This window comes from Pelodiscus sinensis, chromosome 31 (assembly GCF_049634645.1).
Source record: "Pelodiscus sinensis isolate JC-2024 chromosome 31, ASM4963464v1, whole genome shotgun sequence".
Classification (NCBI taxonomy): domain Eukaryota; kingdom Metazoa; phylum Chordata; order Testudines; family Trionychidae; genus Pelodiscus; species Pelodiscus sinensis.
The window spans coordinates 8,769,471-8,793,309 of record NC_134741.1 but is presented as its reverse complement, the minus strand read 5'-3'; the positions used below and the strand labels follow the sequence as shown (position 1 = coordinate 8,793,309).

The window sequence follows — 23,839 nt, the reverse complement described above, 5'->3', positions numbered from 1 at the left end:
GATTGCAGGGTGCTCTCTCCAAAAGCTAGCCCTGGTTGGGTAGAAAGATGCTGGGCCCAGCGGCCTCCCTTCATCTGGCAGAGGCAGAAGTGATGGAGACAGGCCCAGGGAGCCGAGTTGTTCATGTGGGGAACAGAGATGGGGCAGCACAAAAGAACACCCATGAATGTCAGTGAGAGGCAGAGGGGGCAAAGTGGCAGCAGCAGATTTCACCGTAAGAGACCTAGAGCTGGTGTCTTGGACAACTAGGACACACTGCTCTCCTGCCTTCCCTCCAGCAGCTTCATCTCAGGACTCTCCGTCCTGCCCCAGCTCTGCTGCTTTCAGGGCAAATCCCTTGTTAGGACCAGTCACAATCTGGGGTCAGTGAGGGTCCGTCCTACCTGAGGTGTATGGGCTACAAAAGCCTCTTGTTCCTCTTCTGTCAGCTCCTAACAGTGCAAACATCGGGGAGTGTAGCTCAGTAGTAGAGTGTTTGGCTACAAATTATATGAGCGTTACTTCAAATCCAACTGACCATTCAATGGAAACATTTATTTCTCCAATTCCATTACATTCTAGGTTTCTGGATTTTTGATTCTTTAAATGAAACGAATCCTTACTGCTGTCCTGTGCCAATGCACATAAACCAGGCAAAACCATCCCTCAGTTGAAACCAGCGCTAACCTGCTGTGAGTCTGGTTTCTGTTTCCATCCATTCAACAAGGGTGTGATTTGGAAGCCCAATGGCAGGTCCTTGATCTCCACGGGCTGTGCTGTGCAGAAGAACAAGAACCACACCCAGCTGGGGAGGAACGGCCTAGTGTGTATTGCAATTGGTGGAGGAGTTGCCCAAATCTACCGGAGATGGGCAGGAGCCTGTTACAAACATACAGTAAACACCGTTATCACACTGCCTGGTGCACATTCCTACCTTCCCTTGTGCACACAACATACTTGGGGCTCTAATTATTGGCCACCTGCCTTTCACACAGATCATTGATCCTTGTGACTTTCAGGTGCATTCATACGGCAGCTGTTTAAACATAATGTGCTTCTATTGCATGATCAGCACCAGAATCTCCGGCTATGTCTACACTATAAATTTTTTTCTCAGCCAAAAAGATGCTAATGAGGGTCTCTTTTGCATGAGTCATGATCTTATTTGCATATTTTCTGGCAAACTGATTTTGCACTGGGGTTGTTGTGCAAAAACAAGCTGTATGGAAGTTTTCTTTTTGTGCAAAACCCCCTTTTTCTGCAAGATCAGGATACCTCTTTTGGGGGGCATAAGAATCTTGTGAAAAAAGGGGTTTTGTGCAAAAAAATGTTCACACTGCTTGTTTTTGCACAACAATCCCATTGGCAGAAAATATGCAAATGAGATGGTGACTCATGCAATTGAGTCCCTCATTAACATATTTTTTAAGGAGAAAACTTGTAGTGTAGATGTAGCCTCTGTGAGTTACCAGCAGTGGGGCTGTTAGTGTCGGCATTTAACTAATTGCACCATTAGGCCATGTCTTCACTCAGGTAGAGATGGCTGCTGCAATCCATCTTCCAGAGCTTGATTTAGTCAGTCTAGCTAAGCCTCATTAAATCAAATCCCTAGGGCACCTCCTGCTCTTTGCTACTATCCTACTCCCACTGTGAGCGCACCACCAAGCTCAACTGAAGGTAAAACCAACTCCAGATACATGTTGAAGAATTATGGGAAGAAAAGACACCTCGGGCTAGCAACAAGGCACCACTGGGAGTTGAACCCAGGATCTCCTACTTACTAGGCAGGTGCTTTAGCCAACTAAGCCATGGTGCCATCCTTGAAAGCAACCTTAAAAATTTTCTACTTTATGGTGCCAGACACCCCCTTCCCATTCCAACATGCAGCCGTTCCCCATTCCCCTCCAGCTCTTGCCATGACTCAAGGCCTGCGCAGCCCAAGACATTTCATCAGCAGCTGGTACCCAAAACCTTTTTGTCAATTGTAGCACCAGGCCCCAAAGGGACAGACCCAAGGCAGCCACTTGGCCCTAAGGCTGGGACTGCAGCCAGGGGGAGGAAGAAGAATCTCTCCTTTCAGCTGGAGTTGAACCAGCCACCTAAGGGCACTTGCCAAGCACCCGCTACAGGCTTCTGCTCTGCCAGCTGAGCTATGGAAGGTGCCTGGAGCAGGCTGCTTTGCCCAGGTGGCCCTTCCATGAGTGCCAGGGCAAGAGCCCCCCCGAGGGGGACAGCCTCCCAGAGGAGGGGCAGGAGAACCCAGCAGCACAGGGGTGTCACAGGCGCTTTACGCACAGAAGGACCCTTGAGTGACACCAGGCAGAAACGCCGCGTCTTGCTCCCTGCAGCTCCCCTTGCTGCCCTGGCAGGCGCTGCCCCTTCGCCCACCGACCTGGGCCTGGCCTCCCTCCCCCGCCCGGCACCACAGAAAGCCCCTTGGCGTGAGCCTGGGCAAGCTTAGGCCCTGGGCTCTGGGGCTAGCCCCCCCTGTGGGTCAGAGCCCCCGGCCACAATGCTACTCCAGGGGACCTGGTTCCAGGGCCTCCTAATCCCAGGGACTGGGGGGCTGGAGGCCTTTGCCCTGGAGTCTCAGAGCTCCCCCAGTGCCACCTGCCAGGAGGGGGAATCTCCCGCAGGGCCAGTGCGATGTAGGAACCTCTCCCAGGACAGTGCCCCCAGCCCAGTCCCTGCCCCTTGCGGGGGCAGGTAAGAGATACCCCCCTCTCCTCCCCCAGAGAGCAGCCCCCCAGGGCTGTAGGGAGCGGATCTGGCCCAGGGCTGCTCCCAGCAGAGGCGGCTTCGATCCCAGCCTGGGTCCAGGGAAACTGCTCCCAGCTCCCAGCATATGCGAGGTTGGGGGAGTGAGCAGATCAGTGTCTGCAGATATTTACACTTATTTGCATAATGTGTATGCAGATATGCAGGGCTCGGCAATTAGGGCAATCTGCCCGCCCGTGGTGAGTAGATTTTAGCCCGGTGCGGCGCTCAGTGCAGTCTGCACATGCACAGTGATATGTAAATAAAATGTTACTGGTCTGGCAAAGGTTTGTGAATGGGTTTACCTGTTAATGGTAGATAAACGCAAAGGCTGGAAACACTGGCCTGATCCCTGGGGGCTGGCCGAATGCAAGGCAGGGAAAACACTGGGTGAAGCGGGGGGAGGATATTTTCCCCTCCAGGCCTTTGTCCCTCGGAATCCCTGAGGACGTTGGGTTTTGTCTTGTTTGGTTTCCCTTTTCCCTGTGTCCCTCCTCACTGGTGGGGATGAGGCGGCTCTCGCTCTCGAGGTGGGAAGCCCTGGCACAGCAATGGGGTGGGCAGATGCGCTGAGAGTGAGTCCCTGGGCTGTCTGGGGAGAGAACTTTCTCATGTCTGCTCTTTCTCCACTACCAGGATGGCTGAGTGGTTAAGGTGTTGGGCTTACGATCCAGTAGGCATTTGTCTGCGTGGGTTCAAACCCCACTTCTGGTAGCTTCCCTTCTTTAGCAAGACATTGATCAGGATGGCGTTTAGTCCTGCTGTGAGGCAGGCAACTGGAGTTTGTCTCCGAAGGTCCCATGGGCTATATCTGCACTGGCAGGTTCTTGTGCAAGAACACATCTGTGAGCTGTGCTTTTGTGCAAGAGCATCCATGGCAGTGTGGACGCTCTCTTGTGCAAGAAACCCCTGTCCTGAGCTCTTGTGCAAGAAGACTTACACCTGCTAGAAAAGAGAAGAGCTTTTGTGCAAGAAACCCTTTCTTACCACACTTTACTATAAAACTTCTTGCACAAGAGCGAGTGGGCAGTGTGGCCCTTCTTGCACAATAACCCGCCAGTGTAGACACAGCCCATCAGTGTGGACATAGCCTTCCAGTTCTAGACCCAGTTCTGATTGGCTGAGCTGGGAGGAAGTCACAGGGAGGAGACTCAGGCCTTTGTTGTTCTCCTTAAGTCTCAGCAAATGAGCCAGAACCAATCGTCTGCTCGGGGAATTGTTCTGCTTTTCACCATTGGTTGTCTCTGAGCAGCTCCTGAGTCTCTCTGTGTCCCAGTGCTTCTAACCCACTAGCTGAGCCATCCCTACAGCTGTGGGGCTGTAGCTCCTTTGAGACACTTTAGTCTGATCTGTCAGGGTGTGAAACTCCAGACTGAGGGGGAGTTTCAGCATCAGGCTTCTGGGTCTTGTTCTTCAATCCCCACCCCACTCAGTCACCCACCCCCAGCCTCTTCCAGCACAGCCTGCCCCACCTCCCCCAACAGGGCTTCCACAGGGGCCTCTGTCCCAGGGGGAATGGGGAGCCCCTGCCCCCGGCACCCACCCACCCTGCTGCTGCTCCCACCAGAGCAGAGGATTCACTCGGCACAAGTAAGTGCCTCTGTCCCCCCTGACTCCGGCTGCTGGGTTCCCTCCTGTTTAGCTGCCTGGCCCCAGGAAAGGTCACATGAGACTGCTCATATCAACCCCCCTCAGCACAGAGCCCTGGGCAGCCGCCCTGCTCGCTCAGGTCTCAGGCTGGCAGGGCCTGCAGGGATACTGGGTTTGAATGACAAGGTGTTGGAGCAGGTATTAAAAGGCTTCTTCCTTGGCAGGGTCATTGTGCTTGTGGATTGGCTATTTCTTGGATGACTGGTGCTTGCACATGCAGCTGGGCTTTAGCAAATCAGAATGACGCAAGTCGTGAGTAACCCAGCGCCTCTGGAAATGGGAGTGGAGTAAACAGTACAATATTGTCTAAAAAAACCCAACAATTAAAAGTCAAAGAGAGACAAAAATAAATTACTTGAGTAAAGTAGAAATACCCAAAAAAAGGTCTTGAGTAGTGTGATCATTTAATTCTACTTAGTCACTTTCCACCTCTGCCTGGCAGACAGGGGTTCCTGGACCCAGCTGGTCCACAGACTGGCAGATGCTTTTGCGCCAAAACTTGCTGCCTGTCTACACTGGCGGGGAGTTCTTGCACAAAAACACTGATGTTCTAATGTGTGAAATCAGGGCTTCTTGCACAAGAATTATGATGCTCCTGCTCAGGAATAAGCCCTCTTGCGCAGCTGTTCCTGCGCAAGAGGCCATGTAGACAGGCAACATAAATTTCTTGCACAAAAAGCCCTATGGTTAAAATGGCCATCAGAGCTTTCTTGCGCAAGAGAGCGTCTACACTGGCATGGATGCTCTTGCGCAAAGGCACATGCCAGTGTAGATGCTCTCTTCTGGAAGGCTATGTGTACACTGGCAGATGAGACAAGTCGGAATTGCAAATGCCCCGGGGGTTTAAATTTTCCCTGCTCCATTTGCATGAACATGGCTGCCGCTTTTTTCCAGTTTGGGGCTTTGCCGGAAAAAAGCACCAGTCTAGACGGGGAACTTTCAGAAAATAAAGCCTTTTCCAAAAGGTCCCTTATTCCTGATTTTAAGGCTTTATTTTCCGAAAGATCCCGTCTAGACTGGCGCTTTTTTCCAGACAGCGCATCATCCCGCGATTTCTGTCTCCAAGGTGATCCTGATCCCCTGGTAACAGGATGTAGGTAGAGACAGGGAGGGGTAAATGGGATTAGTCACCACTGAGACCTCATACCATCCGAGACTTTAACTGCTAGAGCTGGTTGCTCCTTTGCAGCGGGCAGCCAGGGTGGCTGACGGATGCCCCAGGAGTCTATCCTAGGGAGGTGACAAGACTCAATGCTCATTTCTCAGGAATCATGCATTCAGTCACGTACATTCACACACTCAACAAATGCATGATTTAACAATCAGACTTATATACCAGACTCTCCCTCCAGAATGTTCTTATTTCCAAACTCCTGACAGAAAATATTTTTTTTTTAAGCAGGCACACTGGTTTTGAACTGACCTGAGTTTAAAGGTTTGGATCCAACAATTCCACCAAGCACCTGAAGCCAACTGGAAGCCCTCTACTGATTCTCAAAGTAGGGATTTAAAAGGCTCCTCACCTTGCTTGTGGTGCCTGGAGTTAGGTAGGGAGTGGCCCATGGTTTTCCCGAGCGAAAAGCAGGATGTGTGAATCTGAGTCACGACATCAGAATTGTCATGGAATAAACACACCCTGGCTACATCTACATTGGACCCTTTTCCGGAAGAGGCATGTAAATTTCTAACTTCAGAATAGGGAAATCCGCGGGGGATTTAAATATCCCCCGCGGGATTTAAATAAACATGGCCGCCGTTTTTTTTTCCGGCTTGGGGAAAAGCCGGAAAAGAGCGTCTAGACTGGCACGATCCTCCGGAATAAAGCCCTTTTTCGGAGGATCTCTTATTCCTACTTGCAAGTAAATTAGGAATAAGAGATTCCTTGCAAGTAGGAATAAGAGATCCTCCGAAAAAGGGCTTTATTCCGGAGGATCGTGCCAGTCTAGACGCTCTTTTCCGGCTTTTCCCCAAGCCGGAAAAAAAAACGGTGGCCATGTTTATTTAAATCCCGCGGGGGATATTTAAATCCCCCGCGGATTTCCCTATTCTGAAGTTAGAAATTTACATGCCTCTTCCGGAGAAGGGGCCAATGTAGATGTAGCCCCTAGGTTTAGGGTTCAAGTCAGACAAAACCATTTTACTATCCCAGCTGGGTGTGGTGGTGTTGCAGATGGCAGGGAGTTACCCCTTACCGATACAAGCCTCTCCTCACACTCAAACGTCTGAAATATTTATACCTTCTTATAAAGTCACAGTGGAAATTTACAGAGAAAAGAGGAAGTAAGGCACTTTACTCTTAGATGGTAACATCTGCTTGACCCGATAAACAGCAGGCAGTGCGATTTTTTTGTTTGTTTGTTTAACAGCATTGTGGTTTCTTGCTCAACTTGCTTAGGAAGCTCCCTTCTGACGCAGGATACGCTGCGTACAGTTCAGTCTTTGGCCAGGCTAGTGAGGCCTACCTCCTATGTATTGGACATAAATATTTTACTTAATTTAAAATAAAGTTTGATCAACTAACATGAGAAATGTAAAAGGTTTAATCTCTTTAATAATTCAAATGCAACTGCCCAGATGCATCCCTAGCAAAATGGCTTGACTAATTATGTAATTAACAGTGCATTTCCATTAGCAACAGTAATCTACAGAAGATTTGGAGAGGGCAGGGCTGTGATTGGCCGGGCCAGGCCTGAACACTGCTGAGGGAATCCACTCAAGGCAAATTGCTCAACACCAGGACTGCTGATAGCCCTTGACTGGAGACCTTTCCAAAATAGGCTACAAACCAGTCACACTGAGCACTTCAGCTGCCAATCCAGCCTGCAGGAAGCCTCATGAGCAAAACCCCTCATATACCCCAGCTCTTTCTATGCCACAATCAGCCCTGGGCTTACACACAGGTGAGGGGTTATACAGCCCAATCTCTCCAACCCAGAACAGATGCATCCGGTTCCAAAGAACCAGCCATGAATTCCTGGTCAATTTATACTTTAGATCTTACCCACCAGATCACAGTGGACCAATCCTTTAGAATCTAAATGTTTATTAATAAAAGACAGAAAAGGTTGAGAGTAAGGCTGTTAAGGAGAATACATTATAAACATCAATCAGCAAGTTCTTGATGCAGTATCTTAGTGGAGATGTTACAAACTACTAGCATAAGTCTTTGGGGTACATCGTGGCTGTGTCTACACTGGGCCACTTTTCCGGAAAATCAGCCGCTTTTCCGGAATAAGCTGCGAGCTGTCTACACTGGCCCTTGAATTTCCGGAAAAGCAACAATGCTCTACTGTACAAAAACAGCCGCTATTCCAGAAAAACGATTCTGCTCCAGCTCGGGCATAAGTCCTTATTCCGGAACACTGTTCCGGAAAAGGGCCAGTGTAGACAGCCCAGTAGTCTTTTCTGGAAAAAAGCCCCGATCACGAAAATGGCGATTGGGGCTCTTTTCCGGAAAAGCGCGTCTACATTGGCCAAAGATGCTTTTCCGGAAAAAGGGCTTTTCTGGAAAAGCAGCCTGCCAATGTAGATGCTCCTTTTCCGGAAAAACTGAAAACGGAATAATATTCCGTTTTAAGCATTTCCGGAAATTCATGCCAGTGTAGACACGGCCCGTATGTCAGGATGGGTCAGCAATCCTTCCCGTGTCTCTGTCCTTAGCAAGGCTGCATCTGGGATAAGTAGCAAGACTGAAGACAAGATGGAGCCCCCTCATGGCATTTGATATTAATTTCTGGTGTCTCCTCATCTAGAGCTAGTTACATGGTCAAATGACCTGTTTCATATGCCAGCAGCCATTGTGCTCTGGCTGCTTTGCAGCTTTCCACACGCATTCTTCAGGTGTGTATTGGCCACCTTGAGAACTATTGTCCTTGGAGCTATACTGACTAGCATAGTCACTCATAGGACATGCCGTCTTCATGACAGGCAGTCCATACACAGCATCAGCAGAGCCCATAGTCATAACTCCCCATGCAAACTCCAAACAAGTACACTAATACCATACACAGAATCAGCACAATATCAGCTTTTCTTTGACACCTCACACGGCCCACTTTGTACCAAATTTGGGGCAAACAGTTCCCCATGATCACAGCAGTTATCTGTATGATCACCTTAAAATCCAATAACATGACAGGGGACTCAAGAAAGGGTTGGGGTCTTGAGGAAGGATCTGGGAAGCAGGCAGGTGTCTGGCCAGGGGGAAGATGCAATGTGTGGCCAGGAGAGAGGGTGCAAGAAAAAAGGAGGGTGTCAGTGCAAGCTGGGGGTGCTGGCTGCTGGGGGAAAGGGAATTGAGGTGATTGGGAGGGAGTGTCTGGGAAGGACAGCAAATATTACCTGATTTTGGGCCTTCTTGCAGCAACATCTCCAGTCACACTGTCTTGGTCACCCCAGAGGGAGGCTCTACTGCTGCAGCAGCAGCCACACAGACTAGGACCAGCCCCAGACACACCACTACTGCACCGATTCAGTCCAGGGCTGGAGGTGTTGCTACTGCAGCCATGCAGCTCAGGAATAGCCCCAGAGGCACCCCTGACATGGCCATGTGGTCCTGGAGGCCAGCAGTGCAGTGGCAGCAGTGCCTCTAGTGCCGGGCTCAGGTTGTGTGGCAAAGACTCAGCCTAGCGCTGCCTCCTCTCTAGTGGCTACAAAGCACAAAGAGGGGATGGGGCTAAGCTCCTTCACCCTCAGCACATGCTCATTTTGAGGTGGGGCCTGGCACTGCCTTGTGGACAGGATCAAAGTCTAAGGAAGGATGGATTCTACTAACAGAAAATTTTGCTTACCCCCACTATAGGGTTTCTCACCTGTGTGGGATCAACTATATGCAACAAGCCTTGAACTCTCGCTATAGCATATGCCAAAGTCAAAGCAGTTAAAGGATTTCTCTCCTGTGAGAGTTCTCATGGATAACAAGGTGTGACCTCTGACTGCAACATTTCCTACAGTGAAAGCAGGTGAATAGCTTCTTCCGTATGGGTTTTCCTATGTCTTACAAGGGTTGAGGTCTGACAGAAGCCTTTCCCACAATCAGAGTAGCTGAAGGGTTTCTCTCCTGTGTGAACTCTCCTATGGATAACAAGGCATGACCTCCGACTGAATCTTTTCCCACAGTCAGAGCAGCTGAAGGGTTTCTCCCCTGTGTGGGCTCTCCTATGGATAACAAGATGTGACCTCTGACTGAAGCTTTTCCCACAGTCAGAGCAGCTGAAAGGTTTCTCCCCTGTGTGAGCTCTCCTATGGATAACAAGGCGTGACCTCCGACTGAAGCTTTTCCCACAGTCAGAGCAGCTGAAAGGTTTCTCCCCTGTGTGGGCTCTCCTATGGATAACAAGGTGTGACGTCTGACTGAAACTTTTCCCACAGTCAGAGCAGCTGAAAGGTTTCTCTCCTGTGTGGGCTCTCCTATGGATAACAAGGTGTGACCTCTGATTGAAGCTTTTCCCACAGTCAGAGCAGCTGAAGGGTTTCTCTCCCGTGTGAACTCTCCTATGGATAACAAGGAATGACCGCCAACTGAAGCTTTTCCCACAGTCAGAGCAGCTGAAGGGTTTCTCTCCTGTTTGGGCTCTTTCATGTTTAAGAAGAGTTGCACAGTCACTCCAAGCACAAGTTGAATTTTGATGGGGGATTTTCTTTTGAACAGTTTCTTTGTTTGTTTTCAACCTTCTGCTCCTCTGACTGAATTTATCCTGTCCTGCTTCTGGATGGTTTCCCTGCTGCCTTTGTAGACTACACTGACTCTCACGAGTCTCTCCTTGCTCAGGACTCTGAGAAACATGCCCTTCAGATCTTTCCACTAACACCCCATATGGAGCCATTCGCTCAGGTCCTTCCTCCTGAAGACTCCTCTCACTGTTCTCATTCAGCATCCCATCACCTGCTGAGATAGAGAGAGAAACCACACGGGAGTCATTCCCTGTGCTGAGCTGAAATAAAAATTCTGAATGGTGAATAGAAAATGCAGGACAAACCCAAAGAATGGCTGGAAAGATACAATAATCATGAGCTGAGTTCACCCTGCACACCCATTACTCTTTCCCCACCGAGCACTCTCAGCATGGAGTTGAAGACAGGCTGAAGGGCCAGTCAGACTTGATGAAAACACACAACCAACATCTGCTATGAGAACACAGACACTGGTTTGAGTCAGTTTAGCTGATTTCTCACCTGTGTGGGTGTCACTGATGATCTCCCCTTCCTCACAGCCTTGGAGATCTGGGATCTGCAGCTCTTCCCCTCGCTCCAACCAGGAGAGCACATGAGCTTTGGAAATAGGAAATCCTATTCGGGGAGCAATTAACCAAGTGCTGATCTTGTTCATTAAGGTCTGTGCCATTCCTGCTTCCAAAGCCAGGATATGAGTCTCCTACCCAGACAGGCTCCTTCCCCACCTTCCAGAGACTGGTCTCTGGCTGGTACAAGACCCCAGGATACACTAATTCCATACTCCCCCTGTACAACTACCATGTTGGGAATAGCCCAGCTGACTCCCATGGGGAACTGAGCGCTCTGCTGCACTCTTACAGGATACAACTCAGTCTCTTTTAGGGCCTGTTCCATACTGGGGCAGGACAGGAACACACTGCTCATAAGGGGAGAGCTCTAGGACTTTCAGGACTGACAGACACCTCTAGACAGGACTCATATTTGAGCTGCCACATGTCAGGTCTCTAGGTCTGGGAGGGAAAGGACCCAGCAGAGCTCTACAGCTCTATGAGCTCTGCCCACAAAGCTCTTGGCTGGGGGATGTAATTGCCCTGTTCTTGGGCTCAGATGCTCTACCTGAGCCAGAAGGAGGCAGGGGAATTGTCTGATCAGGAAAATGAATCCTTGGCTGGCCACTTCAAGCCCTGCCTATGGTCCACACTCCTGATCCTGACTGACTGTGCCATGGTGGGCCCTGTCAGCTGCCCACAACAGCGGTCAGTCCTGCAGACAGCCAGGGCAGTGCTGGCCTGTTCCTGTGGCCAGCCAAGGTGGAGACAGGTTGGGCTGCTTCTCTGCTGCTTGTAGATGCTCCTGCAGCTCAGCTCCCCTTCTGCAGCCTTGGTTCGACTCTGCCAGCAGCAGCAGCCCTCCTCTTGTGGCCAGTCGAGCCTGCCATTTGGTGCCCCTCTGGCTTGCACAGAATCTACCAGAGGCAGGGAAGGACTCTGAGTTGGTGCCTTCCTTCCAGGGGCTCAGCACAATAGCACAAGGGGACCCTGCAGATGCTAAGAGCAGCTGCACCCAGTCCCACAACTCTGGTACCTGCCTGGGCCCTTCCACTGACACCGCTGGCCAATGCACAAAATGGGCAAGATGGTTGGAACCACAATGAGACCTTGGCTGTGGGAAGAGCAGCACCACTATTATGTCACCGAGTCACCTCTCACGCAGGAGCCAGGATTACTGGGGCACATACTGCTGATATTGGGGGTTTGGGCAATAAAGGACCCTGAACCAAACACAACCCAGCTGCTCCAAAGCCCACCTAGCTTTTGTTACACAAGGGGACAGGAATCCTCACCCAGCCAGCTCACAGCCTCGTAATTCTCCTGCATCACATCCCTGTAGAGCGCTCTCTGGCCTGGGTCCAACAGAGCCCATTCCTCCTCAGAGAAATACACAGCCACCTCCTCGAAGCTCACTGGCTCCACCACGGCCATTTCCTCTCCCTGGCTCTGCAGGCCAGGGGCTGAGCTGGAGTCAGACATTGGTGTTCTGCAGCCTGTCAGCAGGAGAAGGGGAATTGAAGACATTTCAAAAAGGGTTTTAATCCTTTCCACACCCAATTCTGCCCAGACTCTGTCCCTGGTGGAAAACATGCTGGACTCTACGCTGAGTCTAGATATTCCATAAACACCACACACAAGTTAGATCCAAAAGCCGTATTTATTTCTCTCAATACCTGGCTTGAGTTACATTACTTTGCCTGCAACAATGGGATTCAGTTCTCAGCACCCAGTGTTTCTGCTAAACAAGCCACATATTCATCTGCCTGGACATGGACATAGATTTAATTTAATTTGGGCTGCAGTATTTATAATCCTTCATCTTCCTACATTGATTTGCAGCCCAAACTTTGGTTCTCTCATCTGACAGAGACTTTATAAACTCTCTCCACAACAGAGATGAAGTGAAGTTAATATGAGTATTCACATACATATTATTAAACATGTGTGCTGAATGTTTACAGGATAAGACCTTAAAATTCATGGCATCAGAAGATATCCTTAGCCATGCAGTCTGTCCACTCTGCGGCACAAGCCATTACACCTAGCCCAGCTACCCATGCACAAAGCTCTGTTTCCCCACAGCCTATTTTGTAGAAAGTCGCCCAGTGTTGATATGAAGACATCAAGAGATGGAGAATCCATCAGTTCTTCGCTCATTAGTTTCAGCAGCTAATCCTCTTACCCATCAAATATTTGTGCCTCTTCTCTAGCCTGAAATTTTCTGACTGCAGCTTTCAGTTATTGACTCTCACTGAACTGTATCCACTAGACCAGGGGTGGGAAATTCATTTTGTTTGGGGAGGGTGCGAGAGATCCAAGATTTTGGAAAGTGGTTGAGAGCTGTACTCTTCCAAGACATTAAGTTGGAAATACAGCGTATGGGATGGACATTGGGAGAAGAAGGGAGCTTTGGGTAAGGGGTTGGGATGCAGGAGTGAAAGAGGGTTCTGGGAAGGAGTTTCAGTGAAGGAGGCAGGTGTGATCTGGGGCACTGGATTAGCCAACCAGTCATGAGATATTTAAAATAAAGTTAATTTAGAGAAGCAGCTAAGTGGACAAATAAGGGGATGAGGGTTACTTGGATGCAGGAAAAGAACAAAGAGTTTGGGTATGTGGAGTGGGAGGCAGGAGTGGGGGGGCAGAGAACTAGATGGGGAAGGGAGAGGTTGGGGTGCCAGAGGCAAGCTTTGGCCAGGAGACTTACCTGAGTGACTCCCGACCAGCAGCCAAGCACCTCTCTGAGGCAGGCAGGGAGCCTGCTCAACCCTCACACCGGCTACGGAGCCATGTGGGTGTGTGAATAACTATGAGCCGGAGCAGAGGGGGCACAGTGCTTCCTTTCTGGCCAGAAACCAGCCAATGAGATTGTCCTGGGGGTGGAAGCAGTGCCTGTAGCCTTCCCTCTTCACCTCTGGGATCACCTTCGCTTTGAGTGGCTTGTAGGTGGGAAGTAGCAAGCATGGAACTAGCCCATAGCTCGCTAAGCATCAGTGGGCCGCATCCAATGTCCTGGCGAGCTAGATAGGCTGCATTTTGCCCAGGCCTGCACTAGACCGAAGAGCCCTTGCGTATCCAGAAGTTTCACGCCATGATCAAACTGATACTGTGGAAGCCAGTCAGCTCTTAGCCTATTTATTGTTTGAAACCAACCCCATATTGAAACTGACTGAGCAGTGAAATCTGAGCCTGAAGGTGCCGTCCGTTTGTGTGCTTTAACTTCACCCCTTTAGCATCACACCTTGTAGATCAGTGTTTCTCAAAGTGTCTGCAGGTCCCCATGCAGTGCCCCTGGGGCTCCTCACTGATCACTGGGTGATTTAGGGCTGTGTGCACCGTGGTCACTGGGTTTAGTTGGTAACTTCAATGACAATCCCATGAAGAAGTTTTCACAGGAATTTTCTCATCATTTAAAGAATTTTCACCAACAAACTCACCTTGTCTGAAAGCTCCCAGGGATTTTCCTCTTGGTCTCTCCAGTGCAGAGGGCAGAGTGTCTGGTGGGGGAAGGGATAAGAGAGGTGAGATTTCAGGCTCTCCTGTTTATTATAATGTCCCCATTCTGAACTCTGCGTTTCAATTGTATCAGAGACCAGACAGAGACACACTCAAATGTTTAGTATGAAAAGGTCTGAAACTTTCCATGTCCTCTCTCGCTTGGGCACCTCCCAGCAATGGAGCCAACATCTCTGCAGCCTCATCCCCGCCCAAGGAGACACAAACTGAAAGCGAGATTTACTTTTCCCTCCTCATTCCCTCCCACCTGGTTTCTCTCAGTCACTTACCACCTCTTGTCATAACCTAGAGCTGCGCTGGGGAAAGACGTTGCCATGACATTAACTTTACCTATTTGGATCCCTTGACACCAACGGGAGGCTCAGAGTTTGCAAACCCCTGGCTCTATTTGCAAGCAGTTGGATCTGTTTGCTCAGTGCCTCTAAGGAGAGCAGCATGATGGGGCCGTCATTCTCCATGTGGGAATTGAGGCAGGGATGGTTGGCTTCAGAGGCCAGATTCAATAGTTTCTAATAGTTAAACAACTTTCCCCTACTCCATCCCTTCTTGGTACCTTTGAATTCCCTCAGAGTCTCCGACAGCGCATACGTTTTCTGGGAGAAAGCACTGACTTGTTCTTCCAGTTCAGGGGAAATTTCTTCTGGCAGCTGGAACTGCCCCGTCTCACACCTGGACAGAAACAATTCAATGTGATTCTATTTCATTTAAAGATGATAAGATTTGGCTAGTGAGTGTCAGCTCTAACAGGCCTGGAGTTAGAATTACTTGAATTCTCCCAGCCTGACAGCAGGGGCAACACAGCCCATGGCTGTGCAACCTTCCCCTGAAAGGTCCCACTGCTGTTCTTCACCTCTGGCCCGGAGAGACCAGCTGGGGACAAAAGTGGAATTGAGCCTCAATGGCCAATTTACTCTTTGGCCTCCAGGTGATGAAGGACAGGATGTTCCTACGTGAAGGGCTGAAGGAATCTGCCCACTAGGAACCAGACTGAGACACCAACTCCTCCCACCCCTTCTCTTTCCACACAGGTCTCCAAACAGCCCTCAGGTAGGACAGACTCTGGGTCCCTGCTGCCCTGGTCTAAATGTGCCCAGTGTCCAGCAGTGACAGACCCATATTCCAGCCCCACAGTCCTGAGGCAGACAGTCCCCAGGGAGGTGACAGCTCTAGGAAATATCTGAAGTCAGACTGTGCCCCTGAATGGGGAATTCCAGAGTCTGCTGTGCAAGGGTGAGACCCTCAGAATTAAGTGAGTCAGAGACATTTCTATCCAACATCTGGCTGTAGGGCCCTAGGGAGATGTGGTGCCAACATCAGCTCCAAGCTCTTTCCCTGCGCTGTGCAGTGTGACAGGAGTGCGAGCCACCTACCTGCTCAAGGTGTTTCTTACGTCCCAGAGAAAAGAGACAGACAAGAATCTCAGCTGCACTGGACACACACAGGGAAGGCATTTTGCAAATATGGAGAAGAGACGCCCTGACCTGGCCCCAGGGCCATAGATTCCGTGACCTAATGGGGCTTTGCCATCTCTAATAGCTCTGTGCCTGTTACTCTGCAAAGCACAACAGTCACTCGCATGGCAGCAATGCACACACCGAGTTACACCCAGATCAGATGGCTGGACCCCAGCACTTGTGCCTGCATAGTGGCTCTCCCTAGCTGAGGAGCAGAAGTTATGAGGGGTAGGAGAGGGGAGCTGTGAGGGGATGGGGGCAGGGCGAGAGAGGGAGGGTTGAGGGAGACAGGTGTCCAGTTTGGGACTGGAAGCCCCTGGCCCAACAGGCTCCTGGAGATGCCAGGCAGTGCCACTGGCCCAGGCTGTCAAACACCCAGTTTGCGGCTCCACAGGCTCCCTTCCAGCCCCTGTGCAGCTCATAGGGAAAGTCCCTGAGTCGGCATATCCGGCTCTTAACATTGGAGCAACTGGGGGGAGGGAGGGAAACAGCTGGGCCAGGGCAGGGCAAGAACCACTCCTGGGCAGCACAGTGAACAGGGTTGGCCACTGACCAGGCTCCCTAAATTTAATCCAAGCCCCTTCCCTTCTGCCCTCCCTCGCACCCAGTTCCTCCAGTGCCTGGCTGGAATGGCTGCCCCACTGCCAGCCCTGCTGCTTGGCATGGTGCAGTCATGGGGCCAAGGGCAGGGGAGTCCTCAGGTGTGGAGAGCAGCTGGGGGTTGGATGGGGGGCCTGGAGTGCAGGGGGGATGGACCAGAGGATGTCTGGTTCGGGGGTGGAGTCACAGCTTCTCCCAGGATCCCCTCAATGTATTGTTCCCAGCATGGTATATCAATTGGGGGACATATTTATGTGGCTTGGGGTTTTTTTTGGGGGGGGGGAGGTGTCTTTCAACTGTGTTTTTAACAACAGGGTTTCACATTGATAAGCTGAATTTCAGAAAACTGAAGATGTCCCTGACAGCGATAACAACCGTGAATAAATTGTACCAAAACACCAACATTGAGCCTGCCACTTGCAGAATCTAGTTTCATTTACAGATGTGGTACAAGAAGAATCAAATGACCCCTAAAAAAAGATGGCCAGGCCCACTTTTGCCAGATGTTAAGCACTATAAATTAAAATTGAACACTCAGCAATTGGAGCAAAAATGGTGGAAGCAGAATGCAAGCCACAGTTCATTCGGCCATGCCAGAAAGGATGAAACTCTGTGTTCATGGCTGCGGAGAGAATTCGGTGCATTCGGAATGAACAAGAAAGTTCCATGAGAAATGTGTTCCCAGGACTCCAAATTAGTATGCAAGAAGCAGTTCTTTGCTTTATGCTTTTCTTTTTGTTAAAAAAAACCCCACTGATCATTCTGTATTTTTATTAACATTACGTATTGGCTGGTCAAAAGGCTGAATCTAGCAGAGCTGGTTTTATTGGTAGCATATGCCATGGTTATGGGCCCATTGGTGAAAGCACTAAATATTATCCAAGCACAGATAAGTACACTAATGGAATGGAGTGCAGCTGTGTACTTATACCAGCTTCAGGGGGTAGCAGAGATTTTTTTTTTCAGTTTATCCTGTACAGACTAACAGTCTGGTAGTACTTTATAGATTAACAATAACAAGAGGGCCAAAATAAATACATCTGTACAGCCTAAACTCAAAACTCTGGTCATCTGAAGTAGTGGGCTGTGCCCACAAAAACTCATGATACCATCCATATATTTTGTTGTCTATCAAGTGCTACCAGACCATTTGTTGTTTTTTAAGTTTAAATTATACTTGATGGTTTCAAAACTGCAAAGGAACAAGATGCCCTCTTGAGGCCACTGGTAGATGGACTTCAGTGCACCATTCAGAAATGTCTTGGTGAAATAATTGAGGACCTGGAGCTAACAGCAGCTTTGATTTTTACTTACATTTGTTTCAAAGTAGCAGGACTTTGAGTTGCATTGCACAGAGTAGTTCAGTACAAGGCATTACATTTGCACAGAGGAAAACAATGAATATGGGTTGCAGAGACGGGAGAGCAATTCTGTGAGTCCCAGGAATAAGACAAGAGAAAAGTGATGAGACTCTGTCCTGTCTATAGCATTCTTTTTACATTTTAAACACCTTTAAAATGCAGTGAGAAGAAACATACATCTAGAGTGGGCAGGGCGAAGTGCAGGGAGGCTCTGCAGCCCTTTTTAGCCTGCTCAGCCCCTCCGAGTTGCATATATGATTACAATAAATAGGCCCCTTGCCAGGGCCACTCTCTGACTCATGCCTTATCCCCACTGGGGAAGCTGCTTTAACCACCAGGAACAGATGAGAGTTTTGCAGGGCCCAGCGCAGCACAATATCGTGGGCCCCTCGCCCCATTTGAAGAAAAAACAGAAAAAAGGGGTGTGCTCCCCGTGCCCACTCCTCCAGTAGCCCCACACTGATCATGTGAGCTACCCCCTCCTCATCCCCTCTCCTAACACCTCCCTCTACAAACCTGCCCTGCCTCTCTCCTCCTGGTGCTGGTCCCTCCCCTGCAGGTGTCCGCCCTTCTGTGTCACCCCAGAATCCCCTGGCACCTGCACCTTCCCTTAGCCCTGCACCCTCCTGGTGCCTCCCCCTTCCCTCACTGCCCCTGCGTCCTTTGCTCTTTTTCCCTGATGCCCGCCCCTCACCAGCCTCTGCCCCCATTCTGCTCATGCCCCTCTGCCCTCACACGTGCCTTGCTCCATCCCCACCTTCCTCACGTCCACCCTCCTTCCAGCACCTCCCCCAATGCCCTTCCCCTCTCCTCTCCCAGCATCACACCCCCCCCCTCCCCTCAGCACAAGCCTCTGCCATCCACCTGCTGCCTTCCAGTGCGCAGGGCGGCCCGGCCCAGGCTCCAGGCCACGTGCAACGCTGGGCCGCGGGCTTTTAAAGTCCCGACCATGGCGTCACGCGCATGCGCACCCTCGGCCCCACGTGGCCCGCACTGGCCGGCGCCGGGGAATTTCGAAAGTGCGGGGCTGCGGCATCGATCCTCCAGCAGCCGCCCCAGCCCCACCAGCCCCGAGTCCACGTGGAGCGCGGCCCCCTCGCGACACTCGCAGCGCGCGGCAGAGACGGGCTCAGGGGAGCCCCGCAGCCACGTGGGGCCCAGAGCGAACCTGCAACCCCAGCAGCGCGCGCCGGCCCCGCCCACCTCGGGACACCCCCCCGCTCCCAGCCCGGCAGGGAGGGAATCCCCCGGGTCGCTCCACGCGCTGCGAAAGCCCCGCCCCACCTGCGAGCCGGCCCGGGCTCCGAGAAGCGGAAGTAGCCTCTGGCCGGGGGGGCGGGGCCAAGCAGCGCCCGGTCTGAGCTAAGCCCTGGCGCTGGAGTCTGGTCGGAGTCACGGAGCTGCTGCGCATGCGCGGTCTGACGGGCCGCCCCGTTCTACTCCGCCGCGGTCGGGTTTCGGCGGGTCCCGCTCATCGCTCCGCGCGCGGGCAGGGAAAGGGACCAGACTGCGCCGCGGTTACTGCGCATGCGCCGCGCTCCCTGAGCCGTTGTGAGGGGCCGTTGGGGCCGTTACTCGCTGCGGGGAGGAGCCGCCAGAGCGTGAGGGGCTGGGACCCGCCGTCCTGCGCTGCGGGTGGGTCCGGCGCTGGGTATCGGGGCGCGCCCGCTGGGGGCGGGTCCGGGTCCGGCTGAGCAATGGCCCCCCCGCCGCTGCGGTCGCCCCCCCCCCTTGGTCGGGCTGTTGGCGCTTCCTGATGCTCGCGCTGGCCTGGCGGGGGGGGGGAGCCGGGTGGTGCCGGGCGCACAGCGGGGCTGTGAGGGGGCTGCAGAGTGTGCGGGGGGGGGATTTGAACACAGGGGGGCTGGCCTGAGGGGCACAGCGATGGGGGGGCGGTTCTGGCCGGGGCAGTTAGCGGGAGGGGCCCATTGGAGACCTTGCAGGGGGGGAGCGAAGCTTTTGGGCTTTTTCGGTTTTTAATTTTGATCTTTTTTTTTTTTTGGTCCTCAGTGCTGCCGCCCCCGGACCTGCCCCCCATTGCTGAGCTCAGGAATGTGACCCGGCCCCGGTCCCCCAGCCCAGCGGCAGCCATGGCTGCAGAGAGCCCCGTGGAAAGTGTCCGGGAGGAAGCGCCGCGTCCCGTCTGTCTGGAGGATTTCACAGCCCCTGTCACTCTGGAGTGTGGGCACAATTCCTGCCAGGCCCCCCTCAGCCCTCAGGGCAGAGACACTGAGCAGCAGGGACCCCTCCGGCCCAACCGGCAGCTGGCAAACGTGGTGGAACTAGCCAAGCCGCTGAGTTTCCAGGCAGCACAGAGAGCAAGATGGGACGGGGTGTGTGGGGAGCACCAGGAGGCTCTGAAACTGTTCTCTGAAGAGAATCAAACTCCCGTCTGTGTAGTGTGTGACAGATCCCAGGCTCACATGGTGGTGCCTTTACAGGAAGCTGCCCAGGAGTACAAGGTACAAAGTGACTGTCCAGTGTGATGGGAAATAACATTGGGTTTTAATTACAGGCTAATTTCACTGACTGTTACCAGCCACAGATGTGAACCAACCAGTGTAAAGCAGTGGTCTCCAGCCTTTTAAAGTATCACTTTTTGAATTTAAGTGCAATCCAGGATCTATCTCAAACCCAAATACCCTTGCCCCACCTCCTTTGTGACCCTTTTCCGAGGCCCCGCCTCTGCTCACTGCATCCCTTCTCCCTCCCCCATCTCTTCTCCCTTTCATCAGGCAGGGGCAGAGGGTTGGAGTGCAGGAGGGGGTTCAGGCTCTGTAAGAGAGTTTGAGTTCAGGGGGCTCAGAGTTAGAGAAGGGACTTGGGGTGCGGAAGAGGTACATGACTAGGACAGGGATACAGGCTCCAGCTGCACACTGCTTACCACAGGTGGCTCCTCTGTGGTGGTGCAGTGGGGCTGAGGAAGGCTCACCCCTGCACCACTCTCAAAAGCAGCCTGCAGACTCCCTCTGTTTGTGGAGATAGAATGCAGAGTGGGAGAAGGAAACAGCTTCAAGGCAAAGGGCAGGAGATGTGCAGCAGCAGGGAGAGGGGGCAGCTGAAGTGCTGCACTTGATAGCCTCTTAGCCAAACCAGTCAAGATCACCTGTCAGAGGCTCCAAGATCTACCTGTAGATCCCGATCTACTGGTTGGTGACCACTTCTGTAAAGCCTTCATGATTCAAGAGGTGCAGTAAAAAGTAAATGTTCTGGCTTTGTGGCAATTTATGTCAAGTCTTCACAGATACCTGATGTGGGAAATGTTTCTCTGAGGCTGTAAATCCTGAAACCCCGCTCTCACTGGTGGCAGGAGGGGTGTTTGCACAAGGGAAGGTGTTAATAATCAGAGAGGCTTAGATTGCAGGAGCTACAGGCCACTCTGTCAGTGAGCTGCCTTGGGACTAGAGAAGAGGAGGTTACAAGCTGCTACTGGTTGGATGAACAGGAATAATAATCTGTCATTTGCCTTATAGATCCGCAATGACATCTGGGCCCTGCACAATAACCAGCACGGGAAAGTCCCTGCTCTGAGCAGGTCACAGTCCAGTTAGACAAACTGTGGAAAGGGAAGGTGGGGCAGCAAGTTGCTCATAGTTACCAAATACGGCAGGGATAGAGTTTGGTCCTGAACCCTGGTCCAGTTGTTAGACTACACTGCTCCCTGTCCCTCAGCATCACTGAACAGTGATGAAGTGTGGCTGTTAGGAGAGAAAGATGCCTTGATAAAGCTCTGGGCTCAGCTGGGAGAAGAGGTTTCCCACTGGGATGCTGAACCTCTGGGCTGCTCCGTGAGGGGTTAAACTCTGATGCAGCAGCTGGCACTAGATGAGGTTGCTGGGCTGGATGCTGTGTTCAAACTGGTTAACTGATGAGCTAATGTTTATCGGTGCCAATTACCGGTTAAACTCCCCACTGCCCCTGAAGTGCCCACTTGCCTCTGGCAGCTTACGTCAGTCTGCAGCTGCTGGGTGTTCCCATTGGCCAGCAGTTCTTGTGGCCACCCTGGCAGACCTCGCAAGAGATCCCTGGCCCCAGGAGAGCCCATTTCCGCTACCAACCCTGCCTGTCAGCAGGTTAAAAAATACTGTCACTGATAAAATTGTAATCGGTTACTTGATTAGTATTGTTAACCACCTGCATCATTCTTTATGAAGGTGCCACCACTGATCTGTCCTCCACCCTCGCAGGTGTCCTGCTGCATCCGCAGTCTCCTCCTGTGTATTTTTCTATAGACAAAGCCATGTCCAGGGCTGAGTCCCTACTGGACAGGGGCAGAGCTCCACAAAACTGGGACTCTCTTAAAGGCAGACAAATAGGCTCCCAACATCTAATGGGGTTTGCCCTCGTGCTTATTTCTATTTCTCCAGGAAAATTTGGAGACTCATTTGAAGACTCTGAGGAAGGGGAGAGAAAAGCTGCTGAGAAGGAAAACAACAGCAGAAGGGAAAAGCCAGGAGTATCTGGTAAGTGCTTGTGGCTATGGACCAGCCATAGGGCTGTGTTAGGAGGCAGACTCCTTTGTGGCCTTGGTGAGGTTGGGCTTGTTTGTGTTTCTCCTGGATCATGAATTGCTGGGTGAGATCCATGTGTAGAAAGGCCTTGAGCATCCGTGTCAGTGCATGAGTTAATGTCCATCCTTTGTGGCTTTCCCAGACATCCTCCCCAGGTGAGCTCAATGTGCCCCTGACGGACTGTCTACTCACTTGGTGCATTTATATGTTTGCTTCTTTTTCCTCCATGGGTATCTCTGTCAGGCTGGTGCTGAGTCCTGCCCCTGGTGCTCTGGATATGAATTCCCAGAGTCCATGAATAACACAAGATGCTGCCCATGACAGACATGGGAACATCCCTTTCAGAGGGACACGGGGCAAAGGAGATGCTGGGAGAGACGCATCTGCCTAGTAATCACAAAGAGTCAAATGTCGCACATTTTAGGGTTTTCCAAGAAATTCTCCCTACTGCGCACTCAGCTCCCCGTGAAAGGGCCGTGGGCTCCATCCATGCCCCTGACCAGCCCTTTCCCTGTTTTCCCACAGAAATGGACCCAAGCAGAGAGGCAGATGATTGTGGCTGAGTTTCAGCAGCTGCTGCAGTTTCTGGAGGAACAAAAGCAGCGACTCCTAGCCCAGCTGGAGAAATTAGATGAGGTGATTGAGAGGTTCCAGATTGACACTGTCAGGAACCTCTCTGTGCAGATTTCCCGTATCAGTGAGGGGATCGGCGAGCTGGAGGGGACATGTCAGAATCCAGCAAGTGAATTTCTGCAGGTGAGACTGAGGGACAAACATCCCAGCTCCTCACACAGCGAAGGGGGGCTCCTGAATCACAAGTGCTGGATCCCAGTTGTCAGATCTCAGTGTAACACCTTGTGCATTGCTGCCATGTGAGTGACTCTTGTGCTTTGTAGAGTTACAGGCACAGATCTATTAGAGATGGCAAAGCCCCATTCGCTCAGGGGATCCATGTTCCTGGGGCAAGGGCAGGGCCTCTCTTCCCAGGTCTGCAAAATCTCTTCTCAGAGGTCCCCTTTGTGTGTCCAATGGGGCTGAGATTCTTTTCTGTGTCTTTTTTCTAGGACGTCAGAAGCACCCTGAGTAGGTACGTGGCTCTCATTCCCCTCACACTGCAGAGAGCAGGGAAAAGGCTTGGAGCAGATGTTAGCACCACATCTCCCCAGAGCTCTGCAGCCCGATGGGTTGGAACATGGACTGTCACTCCTGGGCTTTGAGCATATTCAGTCCAGGACAGCAGGGATGAAGAGTCTGTCCCACTTGAGGGCTGTTTGGAGACCTGTGTGGAAGGAGCTGGGTTGAGGGGAGCTGGTGTCTCGGTGTAGTCCCTAGTGGACAGATTCCTTCAGCCCATCACATGGGAACCTCCTGTCCCTCGGCATCTGGAGGCCAAGGAGTGAGTTGGCCATGGAGACTCTATTCTCCTTTGCTCCCCCAGCCAGTCTCCCCAGGCCAGAAGTGAAGAACTGAAATGGGATCTTTGAGGGGAAGGTTGAATGGCCATGGCATGTGTTGTCCCTTTTCTCAGGCTGGGAGAATTGGAGGAATTCTAACTCCAGGCCTGTTAGAGCTGAGACTTACTAGCCAGAACTTATCAGCAGTAAACGACATACAATCATATGGAATTGTTTCTGTCCAGGTGTAAGATGGGGCAATTCCAGCTGCCGGAAGATATTTCCCCTGAACTAGAAGAACAAGTCAGAGGTTTCTCCCAGAAAACGATTGCTCTGTCGGAGACTCTGAGGGAGTTCAAAGGTACCTGGAAGGGATGGATGAGGGGAAAGCGGTTC

The 23,839-nt window shown here is 51.6% G+C and overlaps 3 protein-coding genes and 2 non-coding genes across 12 annotated transcripts in view; 2 read left to right on the top strand and 3 right to left on the bottom strand.

The window, feature by feature from the left end:
• The window catches only part of LOC142821545 (uncharacterized), a 79,271-nt gene extending 60,298 nt beyond the window's left edge, over nucleotides 1–18,973 (bottom strand). Inside the window, 2 exon segments of the mRNA XM_075912799.1 lie at nucleotides 14,677–14,792; nucleotides 18,823–18,973. The gene's annotated coding sequence lies outside the window, so the exon portion shown is untranslated.
• Nucleotides 1–23,839, top strand: part of LOC142821523 (zinc finger protein RFP-like) — a 219,526-nt gene that overhangs the window by 184,359 nt on the left and 11,328 nt on the right. For 4 of the 5 annotated variants that reach the window (XR_012898263.1, XR_012898262.1, XM_075912687.1 and 1 more), the window contains exons 1-6: nucleotides 18,948–19,173; nucleotides 19,549–20,000; nucleotides 21,906–22,001; nucleotides 22,575–22,805; nucleotides 23,114–23,136; nucleotides 23,689–23,804. Coding sequence is in view for 3 of the 5 variants with exons in the window: in XM_075912687.1 (XP_075768802.1) it covers nucleotides 18,948–19,173; nucleotides 19,549–20,000; nucleotides 21,906–22,001; nucleotides 22,575–22,805; nucleotides 23,114–23,136; nucleotides 23,689–23,804 (1,144 nt within the window). In the remaining 2 variants the exon portion in view is untranslated. Of the gene's footprint in view, nucleotides 1–18,947; nucleotides 19,174–19,548; nucleotides 20,001–21,905; nucleotides 22,002–22,574; nucleotides 22,806–23,113; nucleotides 23,137–23,688; nucleotides 23,805–23,839 lie in introns of those variants that run through there. The other variant, XM_075912688.1, reaches the window with a different exon arrangement.
• TRNAT-AGU (transfer RNA threonine (anticodon AGU)) lies at nucleotides 1,722–1,795 on the bottom strand. Its single transcript has one exon. It is a non-coding gene; the product is annotated as a tRNA-Thr (tRNA).
• On the top strand, nucleotides 3,368–3,450 carry TRNAV-UAC (transfer RNA valine (anticodon UAC)). The gene has a single exon. It is a non-coding gene; the product is annotated as a tRNA-Val (tRNA).
• LOC142821546 (uncharacterized) lies at nucleotides 6,490–14,237 on the bottom strand. 4 transcript variants are annotated; one of them, XM_075912803.1, is made up of 4 exons: nucleotides 14,045–14,237; nucleotides 11,903–12,103; nucleotides 10,561–10,674; nucleotides 6,491–10,273 (listed from the first exon to the last, which is right to left on the bottom strand). In XM_075912803.1, the coding sequence occupies exons 2-4, from the start codon at nucleotides 12,087–12,089 to the stop codon at nucleotides 9,333–9,335; spliced, it is 1,242 nt and encodes a 413-aa protein (XP_075768918.1). In that variant the 5' UTR covers nucleotides 12,090–12,103; nucleotides 14,045–14,237; the 3' UTR covers nucleotides 6,491–9,332. The 4 variants fall into 4 exon arrangements, with proteins under 4 accessions (XP_075768916.1, XP_075768918.1, XP_075768915.1 ...); XM_075912801.1 differs by lacking the exon at nucleotides 14,045–14,237 and having other exon boundaries at nucleotides 6,490–10,270; nucleotides 11,903–12,856; XM_075912800.1 differs by lacking the exon at nucleotides 14,045–14,237 and having other exon boundaries at nucleotides 11,903–12,854.

Excerpts from the sequence above, each read along its gene's own strand:
- LOC142821546 (XM_075912800.1), bottom strand. The coding sequence starts at position 12,200 with ATGTTTTCCACCAGGGACAGAGTCTGGGCAGAATTGGGTGTGGAAAGG. Across the intron at positions 10,675-11,902 it reads CGAGGCTGTGAGCTGGCTGG|GATTTCCTATTTCCAAAGCT; the intron begins GTGAGGATTCCT and ends CTCCCCGAATAG. Across the intron at positions 10,274-10,560 it reads CATCAGTGACACCCACACAG|CAGGTGATGGGATGCTGAAT; the intron begins GTGAGAAATCAG and ends TCTCTATCTCAG.